The sequence below is a fragment of the Aythya marila genome, assembly GCF_965140915.1.
Source record: "Aythya marila genome assembly, chromosome: 15".
NCBI lineage: Eukaryota > Metazoa > Chordata > Aves > Anseriformes > Anatidae > Aythya > Aythya marila.
The window spans coordinates 14140491-14163322 of record NC_139056.1 but is presented as its reverse complement, the minus strand read 5'-3'; the positions used below and the strand labels follow the sequence as shown (position 1 = coordinate 14163322).

At 43.5% G+C, this 22832-nt stretch overlaps 1 protein-coding gene across 4 annotated transcripts in view; it reads left to right on the top strand.

The window, feature by feature from the left end:
- Window positions 1-22832, top strand: part of SMURF1 (SMAD specific E3 ubiquitin protein ligase 1) — a 45978-nt gene that overhangs the window by 6679 nt on the left and 16467 nt on the right. For 2 of the 4 annotated variants that reach the window (XM_082772054.1, XM_082772053.1), the window contains exons 2-7: window positions 18799-18837; window positions 19498-19606; window positions 20217-20350; window positions 20470-20535; window positions 21409-21484; window positions 21843-22081. In XM_082772054.1, coding sequence (XP_082628180.1) covers window positions 18799-18837; window positions 19498-19606; window positions 20217-20350; window positions 20470-20535; window positions 21409-21484; window positions 21843-22081 — 663 coding nt within the window. Of the gene's footprint in view, window positions 1-18798; window positions 18838-19497; window positions 19607-20216; window positions 20351-20469; window positions 20536-21408; window positions 21485-21827; window positions 22082-22832 lie in introns of all 4 variants that reach the window. The other 2 variants (XM_082772052.1, XM_082772051.1) reach the window with 1 other exon arrangement.

The window sequence follows — 22832 nt, the reverse complement described above, 5'->3', positions numbered from 1 at the left end:
TAGAAAGAATCTCTCCACAGGGCTGTAATAGCTTGATGCCTTCCTCTTCAGTAAGTCATTTTTGTCAAGTTAAAGGCCAAAATTCAAACTGGCTTGTTGTCAAGGACACTAAGCACAGCAGGCAAAAAATCCCCAAGGCTACCCAATTCACAGCGTCGATGGATAACGCTGGCAGAGCGGGCTTTGCTCTCCCCTCCCCCCTGAAAAAATCCTTTTTTTCCCCTCTTTTTTTTTTTTTTTTTTTTAGAGGATATGGACACTATTATGCATACTAATACAATTTACCCGAAAGTATTTAAATGGGAGGCTTGTTCATCTGTTTGCGGGCGAAACAATCCCTTATTGTCTGCGAGTAATGCTAAAATAATGCACAATCCCCCCAGCGACCGCGCGGCGCTGCACGCCGCTCCCGGGCCAGCTGTGCTCACCTCCGCTGCAGCTGAAGGCGATGGCAGGCGGCCGAGGAGCCTCTGCAGCAGCATCAGGGCTCGGTGAGCACCAGCCCCCTGCCTCGGCTGTGCCGTGGGGACGCTGCCCTAATCCTAAATCACCCAGAAACGGTGAGAAATCCTGTGGAAGCAGGTGTTTGTAAGAGCTTTCCGCCTGATGCTTTGTTTCCCGGTTGTCACTTAAGCTCCTGCTACAGCTCGTTTAAGAATAAAGGGCAGCACTAAACCATGCTTTTAACTCCAAGTAGTATTGACCACTAGGATACTCCAGGAATACTACGTGGCCCTGGATTTCCTCGCTGATGCTCAGTTCTGGCCACGGTGCTTGTTTTTTTCCTTTTGAATGGTGGATGCTTCTTCCCCCCTGGATTATGAGGAAGCCCTGCTGAAGACAATAACAACACTTCTTTCTCTCACTTTCATGGGTAGCCTGGCATTATCTGATCTTGCAGTAATTTTTGCTTTTGCTGTTAATCCGTAGTAAGTAAAGAATCATTTTCAATAAGATGCCTTTTTTTCCCCCTCGAGTTGATGAGGGCTGTCTTGGTACACTTTATTATTTGGAATAAAATGACTTTGTGTGTGTGAGTGAAGGAACAGCATTTTCTTTGACCTTTTCATATGTTTGCATTTTAGTCTTCCATAAAAACCTGCCTATTCCCTCTAATCGTTAGACTAAAAAACTGCATAGATTCATATCAATTTAAAGTTTCCATCTCTTGTTTACTTCATAATTAAATTTGCGTGTGTTAGAGAAAATCTATTCTCCTAATGAACCTTCCTAATTTCCAGGACACTATATTGAAAGTTCTCCATTGGGCTTCTTCCTCCTTAAAGCAAAGGTAAAAACTTGTTTCAGATAGTTGCCTTTGCGTTTATTTTGAATTCAAGGCGGCTGCTAACATCACTCCGAGCTCTTTTCTGTGGTCCTGTATTTTCTTCCTCGAACCCTGAATGTGGCCTGTGTCGCATCCTCAGTGTAAAGTGGGCATTACAGCAGGAAATTTAGTCCCTGTGGTCAACGTGTTTGCATCGTGTAGTATGCAGGTGTATGGCTCAACAAGTTTCTTAAAAAGGAAACATCTTTTGAAATGCATATGCTTCATTTTACTGATGAGCATAAGCAAAAAAAAAAAAAAAAAAGAAGCCCAGACTGCAAGACTGCACATGAAAATTAACTGAGTACATGGATTGTGCTGTTGCTTTAACATTTTTTTTGGCTTCACAAGTGCAGAATTTAGAAAAGTGAGGAATTTCAATTCGATTCAGACTGCAGCCATTGATTCATTTGCAGTGGAAGCTTTGTTCTTGATTCTTACAGCTAATGTGTTTAGCTTTGTTTAACATGTGGACATTTTTATAAGGATGTGGGACCTTCACTTTAAACTTAGACTTAACTTTAGACTTAACTTTAAAATGAGAAGTCAGAGGTGTCATATTCTACAAGTGTGAGTCTAGTTAATGGATACCTAGTTGTTGAACAAGGCTTCTTGGGAACTTCTAGCATTAATGGGGAGGAAATCCATTAGGTTTGGTAAACTTTGAGCTCTGGACTGAGCAGGCGAATGTCAACTAAAGATATATCAGCCATTGAAATAATAACTTGAATTTTCTGGGCTCTTGAAATGATATTTATTTCAGCATTATTATAGCAGTAGGAATTACAAGCAGTATCTTTTGTGACTTTCTTAAAATTGTCTGCGGACAGGTAACGATCAAGCTATGATGGGCATGTTCAGACTTCATGTGTCTGAAAATACCCTATGAAATAACAGATCGGAGAGAACAGAACCAGCTTGGTGGCAAAAAAAAAATTAAAATTCAGGCTTTTTTTCTTTGGGGGCTTTGAATTTGTGTATCTAATTTTTCTCTTTTTATCTCTCAGCTTTTTTTTTTGTCTGTGCAAAGAGTTTTGATGCTGTGATCTGGTGACATATTTAACCTATTCCTGAAATATTTTGACCAAAGACTGAAAATGCTTCCGCTGGGTTCCCCGTTTTACAGATGAGTGCTGAAATGCAGATGAGATACGCTTGAAGGTGTAAGCGAAGTTACAGAGCTGGTAGGTGCTAGCAAGTGTGTGGAACACAGCGTGGTCCTCCCAACAGTGAACACATCGGATTCAGGAAAAGAGTGCAAATTGTAAACCTGCTCTTTAATGACTGTGTTCAACTTGGGTAGCTGTGCGATGTAACCAAGTTAAATTTGGGTTTGAAAACGTGCCCGTGATTCGTTAAATAGTCTAATGTTAATTTGCTAATGCAAAAGCACAGGCTACAGGATTAAATGTCCGGCTGCCTTTGTAAGATTTGACTTCACAGATTGTGCAATAGCTATCGAAAATATGCCACGCTATATCTAAAGTTAATATGACATTATAGGAGCACCTACACCTCTTATTCCTCCTTTCCAAGATTTCTAGGGGATTGAATGTTAATAGACTTTTTTTTTTCAATATATATTAATTAGATAGGTCTGTTGCAGCCTGATAAACCGGCACAGGTAGGAGAGTCAGTCAGCCAGACAGACTGTCACGAGCGTGCAGCCTTTAGATCTACTCAGGGGAGCATAATAAGTCCCAATAATTGTGCTGTCACCAGGCCTTATTAGCAGTGCTTTTACCTGGTCTTGTACAAGACTCAGGCAAACAAAAGAAACGCGTAAATGGGTGCTTTTTTGTGGTGTGTTCTCTCGTTCAAAATTAAATACCTTCTCAGAGTTAGAAAGGGCTGTCTGGTAACAGGATAAATAATGCTCCTGCGTAATCCAGCAGCCTGGCTTGGACTGGCAGGCACAAGAGATTTTTTTTCGTTGTTGTTGTTGTTCAATCACAGAAGTAATTTGACTTGTCTACAAATAATGTTTTGATAAACTTCAATGGAAATTAGCAAACCGCCCATCAAATGGGATTTATAAAAAGTTGCTTGGGAAAATGTGCTGTAAGTAGTCTGCAATTCAAAGCATTTCCTTCGCAGGATGCTTATCAAGTCCGCCTGTGCTGCTTCCAAATTGAACTAGAGCGTAGATGAGAACTATTTTTTGATAGAAGGGGAAAAAAAAAGGAAATAAAGCCCAGCTGAAAAATAGTACCAGGTTTCCTTTGTATTTATTTTTGTCATTGCTTTAGGATGTAAATCGTACAAGTGTGCAGAGAGAAAACAGACTTTGAAGCACCAGAAGGAATCAGATTAATCTGTGATGCTTGAGATGCTGCTGGTAGTGTAAACGTGATTGAAATAGTCATTGCAGGACTGGTGAGTAAATACACTAGAAACCTTTAGATAAACTGACTTCTCTTGGATAGCCTCTGTACCAAGGAAAAACAAAATGCCCTGCTTGTTTCTCTGATGTTTCCTTACTGCGGCGGCTCTACCAGGCAAAGCAGCTGCCAGTTGTTAAGACAGCCATGCTTCCAGATGCCTACGTAGAGCTTTTTTTCTCTTTTTTTAATGATAGCAGCAATCACAGAATTGTAGCACAGACGTGCAGAAGGTCCTGATCGTGGCTGCCAACCCCTTCCGAAGTGGTGGAATTATTTTAAAAGGCCAGGGGGAAAAGGATCTGGCAAATAGTTTTGCAGGGACTTGTGCTAGATCAGAAAGCTGATATTAATCAGTTTTCTAGGCTTCTGGAGGTTTTGCCAGTCAGCAGTGAAACCTGGCATGCTGAGCTGTCCGTGGCTCTTGGAGGCACTGCCTTAGTTGACCATCAGGCTGATGGATAAACGGAGAAGACAAGCTTAAGCTTCTTTCCAGACTGAAAAAAATAAATAACCAGGCTGAAAAGGGGATCACACCTGTCGTTCTCTAAATAATTTGGTGGTCTTCATCCGATTTCAGTCAAATTTGGTAAGGGCAGAGATGCTCAATATACAGTCTCCACGCCCGCTGAAGATGTGGGGCTGGGCACAATCACTTCTCTTCTCCCTCACCCACCTGAGCTGCGGGCAGGGTGCAGGACTCGGTCCCTGTCTCACCAAAAGGCAGTGGGCTTGGGTCTGCAGGGATGGAAATGGAAGAGGAGCTCCGAGGTGAGCCACAAACCTGTAACGAGTCGCACTTCATGCATTTAGCTCGTAATCCAGCAACTGGAGCAAGCGGGCTGTTGTCTTTTGGGGGTTTTGTTTGTTGCCCAGAACGTCACATCATGCTCTGAGGGAAACATCCAGAAGACTTTATCAATCACCACTGGTAACACCTTGTCTGCTTCTGGTTTCACGTAGGGATTTTGTTTTGCTTCTCAACCCAGAAGAAATTGCGCGGTAATTCCTTACCCAAAGATTCATCTGCATCCTGCGAGCCTGTCGCTTACAGCAGCACGCAATGCATCAGCCTCCTACTGGCATTTTTTAATTAAAAGAACAGTGCTATCACTTCAAATTAACGACACGTAGCTTATTTTAGTAAGGAGGGAAACGTTGTTTATAGGCTTTTCGCTTATGAAAATTGTTTATTAAATTTTGCTCTCTTTTGGTTCTGTCTAGCCGTTTGTCATCCGGAGCTCGGACAATATCAGATTGGTAGGTGTGCGAGCCGCCTCAGCGATAGGAATGGAAATAAAGGCTCACATTTAATATCTCGGCTCTTTGATAAATGGGAATCACCTTAATAAAAAAAATAAAGTGTTATTCTACAGCTCCCACAAAGCCTTTGCTTGTCTTCAAGTGCGTTCCCTGTGCTGAGTACACAGTGAAGAAATAGGTACTTCTGGGAGCTTCTGTGTCGAACTGTGAAGAGCTGGTTTTTGTAATCGTGTTCAGTGAAATTGTCAGGCCTCTGTTATACTAAATTACTGTGAGAGCAAGTAATACATCTGCTGAGAGCTCGCCCTAATATTCCTCGCAGAGCGTTTCGTTTTATCTAGAATATTAGCACTGCTAACCACCCATGCAAAATTTAATGTATTGAATCTATTTAATCAATTTAAAATGGAAAGCAAACTTCTTCAGCTTTGACTGAAGCGGCTGGCTCCATGTGTTGTTTTTTAAGTATTAAATTTTAGACATTAGACTTATACAGCAGGTCGATGAGACCAGTTTGTTTAGGAGAACTTGCTTCATATTTTATTGCTCTGTGATCCAGTGAGTGAGTGTTGTCACTTGGGTAAAATCTGAGTATGAAAGGCGTACACGAAGGCTGCGTAGGAAGAGACATGGCATCTTTTCATTCATGCTCCCTCTTACGTACGTAGCACCTTTGATGGAGGTATGAGAGCAGTAGTGGGTTATAATTTATTGATGGAATGGACGCTGACATTTCGTACAGGGCAGGTAGCGGTCCCTCTCGCAGACAAAGTGCTGAAAGCCTAATGTCGAGGAAAATTGTAAGCAAGCACCCTGGTCAGAATAAGGCAAGAAAGCATTTTCATCAAAATCTCAGCCTTTGTGGCTGCAGATTCACTTGGGATTAGCAAGGGGGTTTCCTGCATTGAATACCTTGCATGGTGTTCTTTGAAAATTGCTGGGGGTTTCCACATCCCTTGCTGTTAAGCTGCTGTTGAGAAGCTGTTTGCAACGAAAGCTCTTTTTTTTAAATTTAAAACCATCTTTGCTGGGAGGCTGCACGCACACTGTATGCTGCTTGTGTTCTGAACTATTTTTATTTAGCTCGTCTGTAAGGAAAACAGTCCGTCTGCTGGCAGAAGGTTTAGTCAAGGACATTTGTCATCCTGCTTTCAAGAAGGTGGTTCCGGCCTTTCCCGAAGCGGCTCCAAAGCAAATTTCCTTCAGCACTGGGTACGGTGACAAGGAGGGAAGTCACTGCTTATGGTCCGAAGGCTTCCCGATGTCCCCTTGCTGTTGCCGTGTGCTACCACGGCTTAATCTGAAAACAAATGTGAAATATTTAACGTAGCTAGATGGTAGGAGATAAGGCTCGGAGTCCTGTATCCGTGATGTTTGTCACGCTTGAGCTCACGCAGCTCGCAACTTGGCCGTTCACAGAGCAACACGGATAAATGTTTTACGGACACGAAGGGAAATGGGGTGTCTGGCTGTGGCAGGGGGCTTCCCTCCCCACCCCCTGACTAACTCGCAGGCTGTTTGGTTGTGGATTTCTCATACGCACCCCACCTCAACCGCAGATTTGCTGTAAGCAGCCTGTTTGTTTTGCTCTTCATCCCTGGTGACCGTCAGTAGCGCTGGGCTGAATAAACAGAGCCTATTGATCAAATTTGAAGTCATTAACTTGGCAGTTTAAATAGATGCTGTCCTATATAATTAGAACAAGGGAGTAACACATCGGCTGATACGGCTTGATTCGGAATCAAAGCCCGCTTTTCATGAAATCTTCTTTGGTGCTATTCAGCTCGCAGCCGTTTTGTGCCTCCCCGTAGGTCACGCAAGAATTAGCCGTTTTGTTGGAGGTACCTCAAGTGGAGAGGCCGGCGCTGCTTGTGGAAGAGAGCGATGACACGGATCTGGCGTGGAGCCGCTGAACTTTGGTACTGCTGGGGAGCGCTGCTTGGCAGCAGGGCTGGCTGGCGAGCTGCGGGAGGTTACTGGTTAACCACAACCACTGCTGGAAGGAGGCGAGGGGATGCGTTCAGGGCAGGGTCCCACTCACAATGCCCCCCTTGCTTGCAGCTCTTGAGCAGCAGCAGCAGCCTGGTTGTCCATCTTGCTGCTGCTCGGCTGAGCGAAACACACGCCTGTTGGATCGGGATGTTTATAGGCAAACACAACGGGTGATTAATTGTTTTTGAAGGCAGACGTTTCCTTTTAATGGCTACTGTTGCGTGATGTGCCTGTCGGTGTTCTACATCCTTCTAACATTCTCAGTGCTGTTCAGCACGGCCCTAACACACAATATTTTGCTTTGTGCGCGCTGGGCTCCTTGAAGATCTCTTCTAGCTGACTGGCAGCGTGGTGTGGACACGCCGGCAAGGCACGGTGATAATCTCATTAACAAACGAGCATCCTGAGCCTGCAGCCAGCCCGCTGCTCCTGAGTCACGCCGCCACGAGTCCCTGGAGAGCGCACGCTGGGCGGTAGGATGCGCGCTCGCTGACCCACATTTCCTCGGGCACGTGCCTCTCCGTGCCAGGAAACGCATCTCACTGCCTGGAAATCAGAGAGCTGGTGACATTGGTGACAGTCTCCCGGCTGCTGCATGACCCAAGCCAAAGCACTTGTAGGGAATTACCAGTGGGGTGACTAATAGGTGATTAGGTAGATTGCGGAGGGTGAGTGTATGGGCTTCCTGAGGACATGGCTAACTGTACAACAGCAGCAACAAAAACGTTTCTTACTCATTGTTTCCTTCTCCTGTTAGACCTTTAGCTTGGACCGATTGTTAAATCAGATTTTTCTTCCTCCATGTACCAATAGCTTTCGTGCTAATTCCTGGGAAAGTTCATTACAGTACAAGGAATGTCTCCCCTGCAACAAGTGGGCAAACGTCGTGTAGAAGAAAACAGCGACTCCGTACTGGTGTTAATAGAAAGAGCAAAAGTAGGTGAATGAATTAGAAACTCTTGCCTTCCAGAAGCTATTAATATCCCTGTAATTACAGTCTTTTTTTGGAACAAGCCTCGCTTCTGTCCCATTCTTTTCCTTTCCCCTCTGCCGCATCTTCCTTATAGCTCCGTGCCCCTGCTCCTGCCGGCTGAGGGGTGCCAACACTGTCACCCCCCGACTTGTCCCCACGTCCCCCTGGTGTTCAGCACCTGGCAGCAGGCCCAAGCAGTGAGCTGAGATGCACGTTGCCACTGGCAGGTAGCCAGGGTCACCGCTCACCTTTTCATGCTGGTGCCCTTCACCAGCCAGGAACAAACACTGGCGTGCGTTTGGGGCTTCTGTGTGTTTTTTATTTCATTTGCAAACAAGAAGGGTTTAAGCTGAGCTCTCCGAACAAATGAGGGGAAAAAAATGCACAAAGAAAGCGAGGAGCAGTTTGTAACATCTCAGGCAGATGTTGAAAGGGATTATAACGGACTGAGTAATTAGCAAACAAACCTAAGATCGTGGAGTTCAGTTTTTCCAGGAGTTAAAAACCAATGTTCTAAACCAGCCAATGTACTTCATTCAAAATCAGAAGCGATGCCAAGAATTTAACTTGAGCAAACAAAATTCTTCCTTTTCTGAATGTAAACTGTGCACCTTTAACTGGTGTTGGAATTCCTGGAGTCATTCTTCCATTTCTGTAACTTAAGTGCTTAAATAATCATTACTTTTGAAACTTTACCTGGGCATTTGAGGTGTCTTTTCCTACAGCAAGGTATCTAAATAGTATTTTGAAGTACTCTAGGGCGTTTTTTATAATAGTATTTTTTTTTAATTGATTAAAACAGGCAATCTTCCCACTTCAGTGTTCCATTCTGTCTGTTTTGTATTGACAGCATCTGAAACGCAGCAAAAGGACTGAGGTTAGAAGGGTTCACTAAACGTTACAGGTAACGAGGTAATCACCGAACAGAGAGGTCGGTGCAATTCTTTAATTCCATCTTCCTCGGGCAAATCCTACAGTTTTTCCCACAAGACCCTAGGAGCAGTTATAACTCAGTCCTGAGGTCCGAGTTAGGATCAAAACGTCGTTTATTACGGGCCATTAGGCTGTGCCACTTCTCTCGAGCGCCAGCTCGATGCTGATGATCCGTGCGCTTGTTATCCTCAGGTTGATAACTGCAGCCCGGGGAGCTCTGGGAAGCAAGAAGTACTTCTGAATGAATTCCAGCTGGTTCAATTTTTGGCTGACCGTTTGCTAAGTAGCCCAGAACAAAATGAACTCATTGCTAGAGGCTTTTGCACGCTGTTAACTCTTTGCTGAGTATTGGCTTTCAATGCCCTGATTTTAAATTGGAGCTCGCTCGCGGCCTGTGCAGAAAGTACTCCTCCACCTCATCTGTTTGGTATCGTGCTTACCGCAAAATGAACAACAGGTTTGCCACTGAGGAAGGCAAAAGCTGTAAGAGCATGAAAAAGGGTTTCTTGGTGGCGGGGCCTATGGCTTGGAGGAGCATGTATGACAAGGCTTGTGGCGTTTTGTCTTTCTATCCAAACATGCCAAAATGCGCTCGGTATACCGAGACGTTTTCCTTAATTTCTAGCACATACAGTATTTTTCCATACCCATATTCTAAGTCGTTCCTTACCTCAGGTATGTGATTTTGAAGCACTGATATGGTACTGATGCCTTGCTTGATATCAGGACTGCTTTTCATTTACTTATGAAAGAATTCGAGGGTGTTGACAGTCCCTATTGAAAAGCCATCCAGTATCCACTGGAATTTGTTCTGGTAGCAGTTGCTGAAGCTGTAGTAGTGCTAGAAGAGGTGCTTCATGAATATTATTCTCTGCAGAAGATTTTGAGCAAATACTTGTTGCAAGAGTAACTAAAGAAACACAAAATGAGCCCAAGTTTTAGAAAAACAGCTTAAACACAGTATGTGTTTTTTCTTCCCAAAGTCTGTTCTTTTTATTTACCAGGCATTGTGTAGGTTCATTTTCTGCTGGAGTTCTACATTGGAATTTCTTCACTCGGATGATTTAAGAATGAGTGAAGAAATGTAGATTCTTGAATATGCTTAAACGTGGTGGTGGTTTGATACTTCTCAATTGTTTGGTTGTTCCTTACTTTGTGTTTTCAAAGATTTGGTTGTTGTTTTTCCTTTTGCTGGCGATTAATGTCACCACCAGCAGCATCCTAGCTCACCCAAGCAATTCCCTTGCCAGCTTCCTTTCCCTGGTTCTCTGTGCAGCTCTAGGTTAACCCTGAGCTGAGCCCTGCCCCGACCAGGGCCCAGCCTGGAAATTTAGCTGTAAGGCAGTTTTCCATGGGAATTGTTTAACTAAAACTCTTCTAGTGATACATCTGAACCTGCATGACTAATAGTTTACATAGTTTACAACTTACACATGACTTCACACCATTCATTTTTGAAATAACAATGTTCGTGCTTTTAAGCAATCTGCTTAATGTTTGATGAAAACCAGACGTGATTTTTTTTTTTACTGTTTATTAAAATACCCTCACTGGAAAATGTTCTTCCTTAAAGTTGATTTGTACTATATTTAATTGCTGTGAGATATCAAAGAAGCTAATATTGGCTCTGTCCGGAAAAACAAATCTTAGCTTTAAAATTGAGATTAAAAATGTGTTAAATTGCGTTCATATTTCCTTCCCTAGAATAGTTTTTTACAGACAAATTGGCTGAAATATTGACCCTACCCGCATCTGAAGGCCTGTATATAAATACCAGCCACTCTTTGGAGATACAAAACACCTTTTAGGTTTTAAAGTGAGAAATGTGGTTAGTTTTAGCTTGGAAATTTTAGATTTTTTATTATTTCAGAGAAATCTAGTGGTTCTGTTGAACTGTTGCTTGGCTAGTCAAACTTTGCCAAGATTTTTGGTACCATGTTTCTGCTTTCACCGTTTTTGGCACATTTTGCACTGAAAGGTCAGACTTTTTTCTGCCTTCCACAAACCAGGAGGATAGTTTGAAGCTGGACGGTAGGTATGTAAAGAGAGCTGGAGGTAATGCTGGGTCAGAAGATAGAGGAGCTGTAGTTCCCTGTAGCCTGGGGTGGAACAGCTGACCCGTGGCTCTGTTTGTCCCATCCTTTCAGAAATGTTTTGCTCCGTGGACAGGACCCCAAGGCTGGATCTGCTTTAATTGGTGTGGTTGCATGGTCCGCTAATTTTAGCCGCGTGGTAAACATCCTCAAACGCGTTGCTTCTGGTTTTGGTCTTCAGTTTTCCACGTTTCCCTCTTTTATAAAGCAGCAGAGAGCAGTTGGGCAGCTTTTCCTATCAGGCTTCGGAAACGAATGTCTTATAAAAACTCCAAGTCCATTAATTGGATGGTGTTTTTTGGGGGGGAAAGCTGCTGTTAGCGTCTAAATGCACTTGTAACTGGAGTCTCACAAACTGGTTATAAAAAATATAGTTGTGCTAATGGTATGGGTAGCCCCACAGAGAATATCTGCAAGGAGGGGAATCTTAAAGTTCTGTGTTTTATAGCGAACATAATGTTTATTGAAAAGCCTTTTATGTACTGAATTAGTAAGCAAATGATCAGCTGCAAGGGAGCGTCCGTGTAAGCTTCTTTTTGATAATGAAAATAAGGTGTTGAACGCTGTAGACATTTAACTTATGGAAATGGAGATCAGAGGCACTAAATGAAACACACCTAAATTAAACGCTGACTTAGCAGTAGGCTGTGCTGCACAGGGGCTTTCATTCCCAGAAAGGAGAGCCAGCTAGTTAAAATGTAATTCCTGCCAAAGTGGTAGTGAAAAGCAGCATAGCTTTGTATTCATCTCTAGAGTGGGTTGTTTTTTTTTTTTTTTTCTGTATTTCCTTTGTAATATACTGTTGTTCATCTGGTGCTTTCCAGAGAAACAAATACATACGTCTGAAGATTTGGATCCTTTCCTTCTAGACAGGACCTGTTGTTTACTGAGGGTATGGAATGGGGCTGGCTTTGGGCTCGATCCCAGCCCTATTTGTGAGCAGGGTTAGGCTGAGAGTTCAGTCCTTTCAGGTAGTGACACTTGTACGGCTTTGCAAAAGGTGCTTTGAAAGCTCCAAGTGTTAAAAGTGCAAAATATTTTTGGCAATCTGAGTAAAATTCAGTTTGGAATCTGAGTTATGAGTGCATGTGGGTGGAGGAACATGTTTTTCATGCTTCAGGAATTTTTTTCCAGATGCTTTTTCAGCACTTGGGTAACTATAAAAGCAAAATATTAAGACTTCAACACGGTTTTATTCCTTAGTTCTAATGTCATTTAAGAAAATTGAGCCCCGCAGTCAGTCCTGTGGCACGCTTTCAGCTTCACAGCAGCGATCTTGCACAATGCACGGTGGTGTCTGTTTCAAAATGTGAGCACAAGCAAGTGCAAGCCGTGCAGATAAGCCTACCTTGAGCAACATTATTTGCTTAAAAATATAAATTATTCAGGTTTGTGTGGTGGGAGATGCGAGATGTGTACGGGAAGCAGTGTTGCTCCCAATAGCTACCACTTGCACAATGAAATGGGGAGTAACTGTAAAATGTTTTGTGTTTCCAGTAGGAATTTTGTTATTGCAATTGTTTTATTTAGCTGTCAGCTAAGAGGTTGAATTTGCCCTGAGAATAGAATATTATTCTGTGTGGTTTTAACAGAAATTTTGAGTTCTTTCCAGTTGTTTCTCTTTCTTACTCGTGTATACAGGCGCTGACAATATAGCCGAAGCCCGAGCAGTTGCTCTGTTTTCAAGGAACTGCGAGGCCGTTTGTGGACATCTTCCCAAAACAAAAACTTGACTGCATTTGGTAAATCTCTACGGAATTATTTACGCCACTTGGTTGTGATCCTGGTGGATGTGTTGGTGGTGGAGGACTGACTTTTAAAAGCTGTAGGGTAGTTCCCTCTGACTTCCCCTGCTGTTAACGTGTTCTCTGGTAAAGCCGTGAGCAATGGGGTATTTTTTGGGAGCGGCTCTCTTTGGATATGGGTTTTCCAGGTGCTGTAAAGTGAGGACAGTGACTGGTGACTCACCTCTTGAACTCCAGTGCTCAAAGAACATGTTGGGAGAAGGTCTGCAAGGAAAAGGTAAAGGAAGGTGAGGGTGGCCGATGCTGCAGGGGCACTTTGTTGATGGCAGCGGAGGCTTCACAAGGCACGGTCTTGCTCTTGTCCGTGTACCTCTGGAAATTGCCCCGTTGTACAAGGGGCAAATAAATTCCATGGGTGGCTCCTGCTTTGAGGTCTGAGGCTGTAATGCTCTGAGGCTGGGGTTCTGGCCTTTGGTGTCTGACTGGGAAATAGATGTGTAGGGAACAGGAGACGGTTCTTGGCCTGGATTAGAGGAAGCATAGCAAACTCATAAGAAAACTGATGTCATAGCTAGGATTTGATGAAAAATCTAATCTGGGAGTTCGCCTTTGTGTCAGGCATTTGTTATGGGTGAACAGAGGGGGAAGGAGAGAAAGAAGAGTTACTCGGAGAGATAATTGGATGTGCTTATTTCCACTTGTCTGATCTGTGTGCCTTTCTCTGAGTCTGTACATCAGCATTAATTCAGCTTCCTATTGATCTCCTCTTTTTGTTTAATCCTTGCAAAGATCTTCAACTAATTCCATAACCGTTCATGTATCTCCAAGGTTGGTGGCAGTTCATTCTTAAACTTCACTCACTGTGCTGCGTGCAGTCTTAGGTAACTGGGAATTTAACGAGCCGCCTTCTTCCAATGGCCCCATGCCATTTGTTTGTTTATTTTTATTGTTTTACTGATTTACTTTCTTGAGGGCTAAGCAGCCCTTGCTGGCGTGTATCTGGAAGACCTGAAGGCTTACTGTTGGGCATTGCCCAAGAGGATTTTTCAGTTTGAGTACGTCTCAGGAATCCCGGAGATGAAACCGCTCTGTTTTGTCAACCTGGTGGTGTTTGCTCTGCGAGGGCTCTCTCATGCGTGACGTTTTTCTGCTTAGGTAGGATGGAATTTTGATTCTGGGCTAAGGAGATACTTTAATGACATGTTAATGGACTAATAAAAATGGCTTTTTCTGGGTGTGTGGTTTTTTGAAGATCTCTTCAAAGTTGTCTAGTGTTTGCGACTGGCTGCGTGAAGCCAAGTTCCAGCCCACGAGGAAAGCATGCCTTGAAAAGAGGCTTTGATTTTTACTGCAGCCTACACAAAAGGGCCACAAAAAGGCTTCGTGTACCAAATCTAGCAGCTCTCTGAGAGCTGAGGTTTTCTAATGAAGCACTGCTTTAATTTGCTGGCTGAGTTCAGCTCTAGCCTGAGTTCAGGCGGAGTCTTCAGGTGGTGAGGTGTGATGTACACAGCCCTGAAGTCGGAGGGGATTTGGGTTTTTTTGGGTGGCTTACCTGTCAGATTGCAACTTTCTTGGCACGGTGATACCGAGATTAGTAATGAAGGCAAGGATGATGAAGGATGGTGTGCACATCCATGCATCCATGTCTGTAAAATGAGTTCTGTACAGGTAATTGCTCTGTTTTGCAAACGTAACGTAAGGCTTGGGGTTGTGTCTGGGCGTTAGGCACGGCAGCGGTTCAGGCTCGGTTACTGAGAAGTTAAAGCAGTCTGTGGGTTTCTGCGTTGCAGACAGAGAGGAAGACCAAAAGTATTCCTAAAGCAAACAAGAAAAAGACTAGAATAGAAACCTTGGCCTTTGTGGTGACAACTTAAGCTTCGATATGTGAATAAAACGGGGTGTTTTAGCTCAGTGATGTGGTTAGCTGCAAAGAAACCACATTTTTACACACTTGCTGCCTTTAGCCATCTTTCCTTTTCCATTCAACTTGCCTCTTGTACCCCATCAAACATAAATGATTGTCAGCCTTAAAAAAAAAAAAAAAAAAAACTTAAAAACCTTCACGGGTTGCCTGGTAGTAGAAATAAAACCAGACGTTTATCTGCAGAGAAGTCTCATTTAAGGTTATGTGCAGGGAATAGGGACGCCAAGTAGAGCCGCTCGTAAAGGCGTTTCGGGGGGGGGTGGCTTGTGGTATTCGGAGTATTTTCCACACAAAATGCACCGAACCGTTCGGACGAGAAGCGATCTCATAAAACACATCCAGCAAAGATTTTAATTGTGGGCTGCGGTGCCTCGAGGGGGCCGGAGCAGCATGCGGGAAATGGCTGATGCGCGCTCTTTTTTTCTTTCTGGGGGATTATTTTTTTACACTTGGAGCACGTTATTTGTCCGTGCAGTCTTCTGCCACCCTTTTCAGGATGGAAGAGCCTCGCCGAGAGGAGCAGGCAGCATGGGGCCCTCCCCACCTGACCCACAGGTTGCCAGCCCCACGAGCCAAAAGAGCCCGGCAGGCTTCGACGCGTTACCAGCCACGTTCCCATCGCCTGCTTGCATCGCATTTTGCAGCCTTTTTAATTTTCAGTGGTATGCAGTAACTTCAGTTTCATTTTACGATGGGATCCTTATTCCCCTCCGCTCCCAAGAAAGCTTTCCCTTGGCGTTCCTTGCACCTCCAAGCACTCGGCCAGCCCGTGGGGCTTTCCGTGGTCACGCTGCGTATCTCCGTGATTCGAGATGGTCTGCGCACAAGTAAATATTAAGTCAAGTCCTTTCTACGTCACCAGCCCGCTGGCCTCGTGTTTACTTTCTGTCAGAAAGTAAAACGAATGTATCCTGGAATCCAGCTGCGTGTTTGTACAGGCACAAATGATTAACCTGGAATATCAAAGGAAGGCCGAAGATGACTGGGAGCTTTGCCTGCCCGCGCCTTGCAGTACGACCTTCCCCCCGCTCCTGCAGCCGACGTGGACGCAGTGCTGGTTTGTCTCGTCTTCAGAATCGACTCGAGTGCTAAATTGAATGCCGTCGTTGGCTCGGCTCCTATCCACATGCAAAAAAAAAACTTAATTTGAGCAAGGAGGTGCTTAGCTTTAACTCAGAGCACAGAGCAAAGGGCGAGCGAGCGTGGCCCACTCACAGATTTGGCTGCTCTGGGCGCAGACGAGTCAGGAGGAGGAACCTGCCCGCCCCGGCTTTGATTTGCAGCCTGGGCCTGTCTCTGCTGAGGGTGTTTGAAATGGTTCCTCGCCCAGGCTCTCTTCCTCGGCCTCCTTCCCGAAGAAGGATGGGTGGCCTGCTGGTGGAGCAGCAGCTTGCTGATGCAATTCTCAGCCCGGGTTGTGAAGGCAGCGGTGCCGCCGCGCCGTCCTTCCTGCGCCTGGCTGCTGGCCCTCCCGCAGCACCTCCCGAGCCACAGCAGGTGATTCACTCCTGCCCTGGGAGCTGGGTGGACAACGGGGGCTGGCACGGGCACGGCTCCACGCACTCAAACTGCACCGAAGACATCCCCAGGGTGAATACCGACTCCGTCTACGGCTCGTCCTTTCTTCACCTCCTGCCAAATACGCTTTCACGCTAGTGCTTTTCCCCAGCTGGCTAATTTACCCTTTGAAATTATCTCAGTAATGTCAGGTACTTTAAAAAAAAACATTCCCATCCCTTTATAAATATTATAATCTTGACGTGAAGACATTGTTTGAGCAGTGCTGGGGCTCTGCCCTGTAAAAGCAGCTCCCCAGCGCCGCGCGGCAATGCGCAGCGCCGTCCAAACAAATCCCGTGTCAAGCCGAAACAAGTCCCTTGGCGTTCAGGAGGCAGAATGCAAATGACCGAGGCAGGAGAATCGGTAACTTCTGTAACTTTGCAACACACAAGGGGAGATTCCTGCTGCTGACACGGAGCCGTACTGGCTTAGAAGAAAGTCGTGCACAAGTCCCGTTGGAGGCAGTGTGGTTAAGAAGTAAATCTGGCACGAGCACGGCTTTGCAGAGCAGGGAGGGGCTCTCAGCCTGGCTCCTGGCACAGTTTTGTGCCCAATTGTCCTGTTGGTGACCTTTGTCACCCGTTTCTCTACTGGAATTTCGAACCGTGTAGCTTTTAAGTGATAGGGCACTTGGAAATATTTTTGCCATAGCGAGTTTAACGTGCAAATAGTAGAGCAAAGCCACCGGTCGCTCTTGGGCAGGCTGCTTCTAGAGACAGCTCCGTCAAGGTTTCTTCCTGCTACCAGCTGCTGGGGCAGTGTTTTTCTTACTAGAAAGAGTAATGATTTTTGCAACCTGAAATTGAGGGTTTCACAGGCTGCAACTGGAAAATTGGCAGCCGCGCTCCTCTACTGCGGACCGAAAGCCTGTGGCAGAGGGAAAAGCATTAAATGCAGAATATAATTCTTCAATAATAGCTTATGAAACTTGGGCTGCTGGTTAGCTCTAGAGAGCACACCTGAAATACAGAATAAATGGAATAATTATAAAGGCCGACGGTACTCGGGTTGTTACAGATGGCGTGGAAAACCAGCTTAATAATGGATTCTTAGAACTGGGGATAGGACACGGAGTGAGTTATTTAAGAAAGGAGAAGCTCCACCACTCACTGGTACTTTAAAATTCAGGTTCTGATTTTACCTGTACTCGTTCCTTGGTTTTCTGGTATTTTTTCTTCCAAAGCGCCCAGGACAGGAAGAGGAAATTAATCTATAGAGCAGAGGTCTGTGATTCTGTAATCCTGTTTGAGTTCAAATCACACTGCTGTAGTCCTTCAGCCTCCTTGGTTTTGGTCAGCTGTTGAAATTGAATACTTGAGAGGAGCCTTCTCTGATTCTGCGGTTTGTCAGTGTTAGAAGTACGGAATTTTTAATCCCTTCGAACAACAGTTTCCTTTTGCAGCTGCTTTAATTATTGATAAAAGAAAGGATTTGTGTATTTTTACACTAATTTTAACTTACGGGTTAAGGCTTCGGTCTGTTGACGTGTGAGACAAGGTAGATTTTATTCTGCCAGGTATTTTAGCAGGTGGGCATTGCTCTGGAGTTGAGAGGTGAAATTCCCTCAGAAGTGCAAAAAATGATGATAAAAAAAATTACCACATTTTGGGGGACGTGGCCGTCTCGATGTTTTCTGAGCATTTGTTCTTGTGCTGGAACATCAGAACTTGGTGGGGGAAGAGGCTACCTCAAAGATAGTTGGGTCTTTTATAATCTTTCTTTCTTCTTTCTCTCTTTCTCCCAGTTTTCGATAAGTTATAGCTCTAATATTTTCATCTTTGGCTCTGTGGTGACTTTTCCTGGCCTGCTCTAAGAGTTCAGCAGATTCTGAGCAACTTGAATTGCTGAGATCGTACCGAGCAGCCCTTACTGAAAAGCAAAATGAGGCTTGTAGCTGGTAACAGACCTAAGAGAAAGAGAGATTGATGCAAGTTTCCTGATCTAATTGTTGCTTAAACTACTTGGTTATTCAGTCCAATTGGAGAAAGGGAAATGATGTCTCGTTTGTGGCCCTTCCAAAGGAGTAAAACTTGATGCTTTTTTTTTCCCAGTATATATATATTTTTTTTCTCCTGAATGAGGTCCTGTGATACCCATCCCCAAACCTTTCTGTATTTGTGAGGTGTTGGGCTGGTACAGCAGCCGCTGATGCTTTCTTTTACAAGGTACCACAAACCTTCTGCATGCAAAGAGCAGGAGGTTGCGCAGCCTTTGATGGGACTCCATACAGAAGTCTTCTCCAGGAGCCCCAGAACCCTTCTTGATTCAAAACCTGCTTAGTGCTCGTTGTAAAATGGGTGGGTTCTGAAACAACGGCAGCAAAATTCTGTTTTAGCACTTGTGTGAGCATGTAATATAGAGAGTTTGCAGGCTTTAATGCAATGGCACATTCATTAAATCTTTGCAACAATAGAACAAAAGCAGCAAAAGGATTTTCTTCTTTCTGTAAGCGTGAATTCCCATCACAGGTGAAGAAAACAACGCTTGTGTATAATATCTGTGTTTCTTTAAGAGTGCAGGTCACGTACTGTTGTAACTGGTATGATTGCTGGAAGGTTTTATTTATGGTCTTAACATTTCTTTATCTGGTATTTTGTTTTGCAGTATTATGTGCCAAGAACCTTGCAAAGAAAGATTTCTTCAGTAAGTATGCCCCAATTGTGTAACTTTCTGCTCTTGATTAATCAGGTTTGTTTGCAGATTGTGCATTACTGTCATGGCTCATTTGGGTATGTGATTTGTTCTGTGGTTCCCTGCTTGCAGTACTACATAAATGCACATTGCTCTGAATTGTATTTGGGTGATGTAGGCTCTAGCCTTGGAAAGACCAAGGACTTGCAAATTCAAGTTGGAAGTCTGGCTGATGAGACCGCAAGCAGGTTGCTACTTATAATCTTTTTGTGAGGGTTACCAATAGCATCTATCTCATAGGGATGTAATTGTTAAAAACCAGCCAACCAAAAAAACTTGCCAAGGGTCCAACTGGAGTCTCAATGTCATGTTAAGGACTGAGTCAAAATGCCCACTTCTTGTATGCATGGGCCACTTAAGCACTGTTAAATTAAGCACATTTAGCCTTTTGTTTTCTAAGTTCTTATACAATTTATGGCAGTTATCAATGGGTAGGGCAGAAGTACCTTGTTCTTTAATTAGGAACTCAGTTTGGATTTACTAAAATAGTTTTAGGATAATGGCACCTTTCCTTTCTTGAGAATAGCATTGTATTGGGAGAAACAAAACAAAACAAAAGGAAGAAAGAAAAGAAAAAGCATCGAGTTTAACGGTCCCTTTTCCCTTCCACAGGACTTCCTGACCCATTTGCAAAAATAGTTGTTGATGGGTCAGGTCAGTGCCATTCAACTGACACTGTGAAGAACACGTTGGACCCCAAATGGAACCAGCATTATGATCTGTGAGTTATTTCTTAGGTCATAAGTAAAAACTCTGAGATTTATCTGTTAAACGAAGTGCAGGGATTGCCACTGCAGCTTCATTTTTTGTTACCAAGAAGAATCGCATTTGCTGAGGAGGACTCATTTTTGCAATAATAAAAAATTAGCTGTAAATAAAGTGTTACATCTCTTGCTTCTACGTGTTTGAATGTGGCAACATCTGTGTGTTAGGTACACAGCGCAACTGCTTAGAGCAAGCTCTACTGGAGCAGTGCAGCCCAGCTTTTAGAAAAGATTGTCCTTGTTGTAGTGATTTATTTTCTTCAAAATATTAGAAACATAAATTTAAAAATTTTGTACATTAATTAGCTTGACGCGTAGGTTTTAATGAGGCTGTCTGTAGTTAATTCGTGCTGCAGAAATATCAATTTAATGTGCTGTGTAAAATCATAGCACAGTAATTCATTAATAACACTTTTTCAGCCTTAAGCGCTTCTGCATTTATAATAAAGAAGCATGACCAATGGACTAAAATGTATCAGAATTTGTACCAAATAAAGCATAAATGCTGTAGAGTAAAAAGTTGATATTTTTTTTCTAAAATTACTCTTCCAATATGTGTTTTTCTAGATACGTTGGCAAGACGGATTCCATAACCATCAGCGTATGGAACCATAAAAAAATCCACAAGAAACAGGGAGCTGGCTTCCTGGGGTGTGTCCGACTGCTCTCCAATGCCATCAGCAGGCTAAAAGATACTGGATGTAAGAGCAGTCCCTGCCTGGCACAGCCAAGAGCCTTCAGTGCCATGAGTTTGAGTAGTGGGTAGTGTTGTCCCCCAGCCCCTCAGTGTTTTGTTGATGTTTCCAATTCTCATTTGCAGACCAGCGTTTGGATCTATGCAAACTAAATCCCACAGATACTGATGCTGTACGAGGCCAAATAGTGGGTAAGAACGCTCTTGGTTAAATATTTATCTTCTTAGGTAAATACAGAACATGGGCAAATGCTGTATTAAAAACAGAAACCCCCAGTCATTGCTTCAGTGCCTTTTCTGTGCTGTTTCTTCAGACTTTAATGGGATTAAATTGCATAACATGATTTTTTTTTGTTGTACTCCTACATAGCAGTTTGGTTTCTCTCATTAGATAATGGGAAACAATATTAAAAATAGGGAGTGCATTTGGCAAGGGTTCTAATGCAGCTCTGGAAGGGTGAATGGTCTGAAAAACTGATTGTATTGGGATGGAGGTGACAGGCAAACAGAATGTTACCTGGAAAAGAGGACCTAAAGGAGGTAGAAGAAATGTTGTGAATTGCAGTTTTAATACCATTCTTGGTCGTTGGCTCATGTAACCCCTTTCCAAATTTCAGCAATGCTAGTTGTACGCCTAACTTAACCCATTTTACCACACTGCGGTGCCTCTCCCCCACATCAAACCCAAGCCCATAAATGTTTGGCAAAGCCTAAATTCTAACCGTAACGATGACATCTAGTGGCGAGCTGTTTCTTTCTAGCTAACCTTTCTGAATCCTCATGAAATGCAGATGTAGAACCTGGCATGTTTGATATTTACAGAAATAGACTCAGCTTAAGTTCTGATGATGTGATGCCTCTGGTTTCTTTTCTCCCTTTTTTTAAATGAATAATGCTTTAGGGTTATAGAAGGGGTTGTGGTAAGTGGTGTGCTCTCATGCGTGCTAAGATTTAGTGTTCCTTAATATTTTACCCTCTATAAATGTGGGTTGTGCAGTGGTTGATGTTATTGTTTAGGCAACAATTGTTCTTTTATTATTAACTTGTGTTTGGTTTTTATTTCAGTCAGTTTACAGACACGGGACAGAATAGGCACAGGAGGTTCTGTAGTAGACTGCAGAGGGCTTTTGGAGAATGAAGGGTAAGAATTGCTTTCTTTACGCTTAATTAGAAAAACAGTTTATATGTGGGAAGAATATAAGGAACGCTCAAAATATTAAATAGTAGTGTGACTAATATCTTGTCTGGGAATACATAACAGGTAGTAGGGTTACAGCTGAATACTTATTTGAAGAAAATATGCTAAACTGGCTAGGACTTGACATTTCTTGTTACCAGTGCTTATGGCATTTCTGTTTAGCTTAGAAATTCGGGGTATGAAAATGTTAGTGTCTTATCCTGTGTTTAAAATTGTGGTACTTGAAGTAACAGATAGAGAAAAAGTTATTTCTGCATTCACTTCTTTGTGATGGAAACTCTTGAAGTTTCCCCATTTTCAGAACGGTTTATGAAGATTCCGGACCGGGAAGGCCACTGAGCTGTTTTATGGAGGAGCCAGCACCGTACACAGACACTACCGGGGCTGCTGGTGGAGGCAATTGTCGCTTTGTAGAGTCCCCCAGTCAAGATCAGAGGCTTCAGGCACAGCGACTTCGGACTCCTGAAGTCAGAGGTCATGTACAGACACCTCAGAACAGACCCCATGGTCACCAGTCTCCTGACCTACCAGAAGGCTATGGTAAGAGTTCTCCAGAACTATTAAATTTTGGTTTTCAAAAGACTTCAGAGCAAAAAATCTCCCCTTTTAACATATAGTTGTGGTTTGCCTGTCAGGACATGCAGTATGTGTGTGCATCTAATGGTCTGCATTTTGGAAAAGGAACTAAACAGTGCAGATGCAAGTCTGAGAGTGTCTAATTAGCAGTTGCCTACTCCAGGATACACTGAGGGGTTGACGGTGAATTAAACATGAGTTTGTGGTTTGATGCTGTTATAGAAAATTCACTGCTAATCTTGGCTGTGTATCTAGGGAGAACGAATGTAAAGAGCTCTTTAAACTAGAGCAGTAATGCTATTTTTTTCCTTCCCCCTTGGCATGTCGTGTAAGTTTGAGCCCACGTTTGAGAAAAGATCGGGAAAATATAAAAGCAACAAAGAAGCCAGTAGTACAGAAGATTAGGAAGGATAAGATTAAGGGGAATTTAAAGCTCAGAAAAGAGCACGCCAAATCTAGGAGGAAAGAAATCCAGTTTGGGGGTTTGGGTTGTCTGAAAATCTAAAAATACAAACTGAAACATGTTGGTGCCAGGATTTGTGAGTTTGAAAAGGATTATTGAAATGTGTAGTCAAGTAAATTTGTGAAGACAGCATTTAAAGACAAAGTAGTCCATGCTGCAAGACATCAGGTGGGATGGCTCAAGTGCTTTCTCCTAGCATTGGCAGAAAGACAGTATATACACTAATGGCTTCAAACAAACTGTTATTCAGGG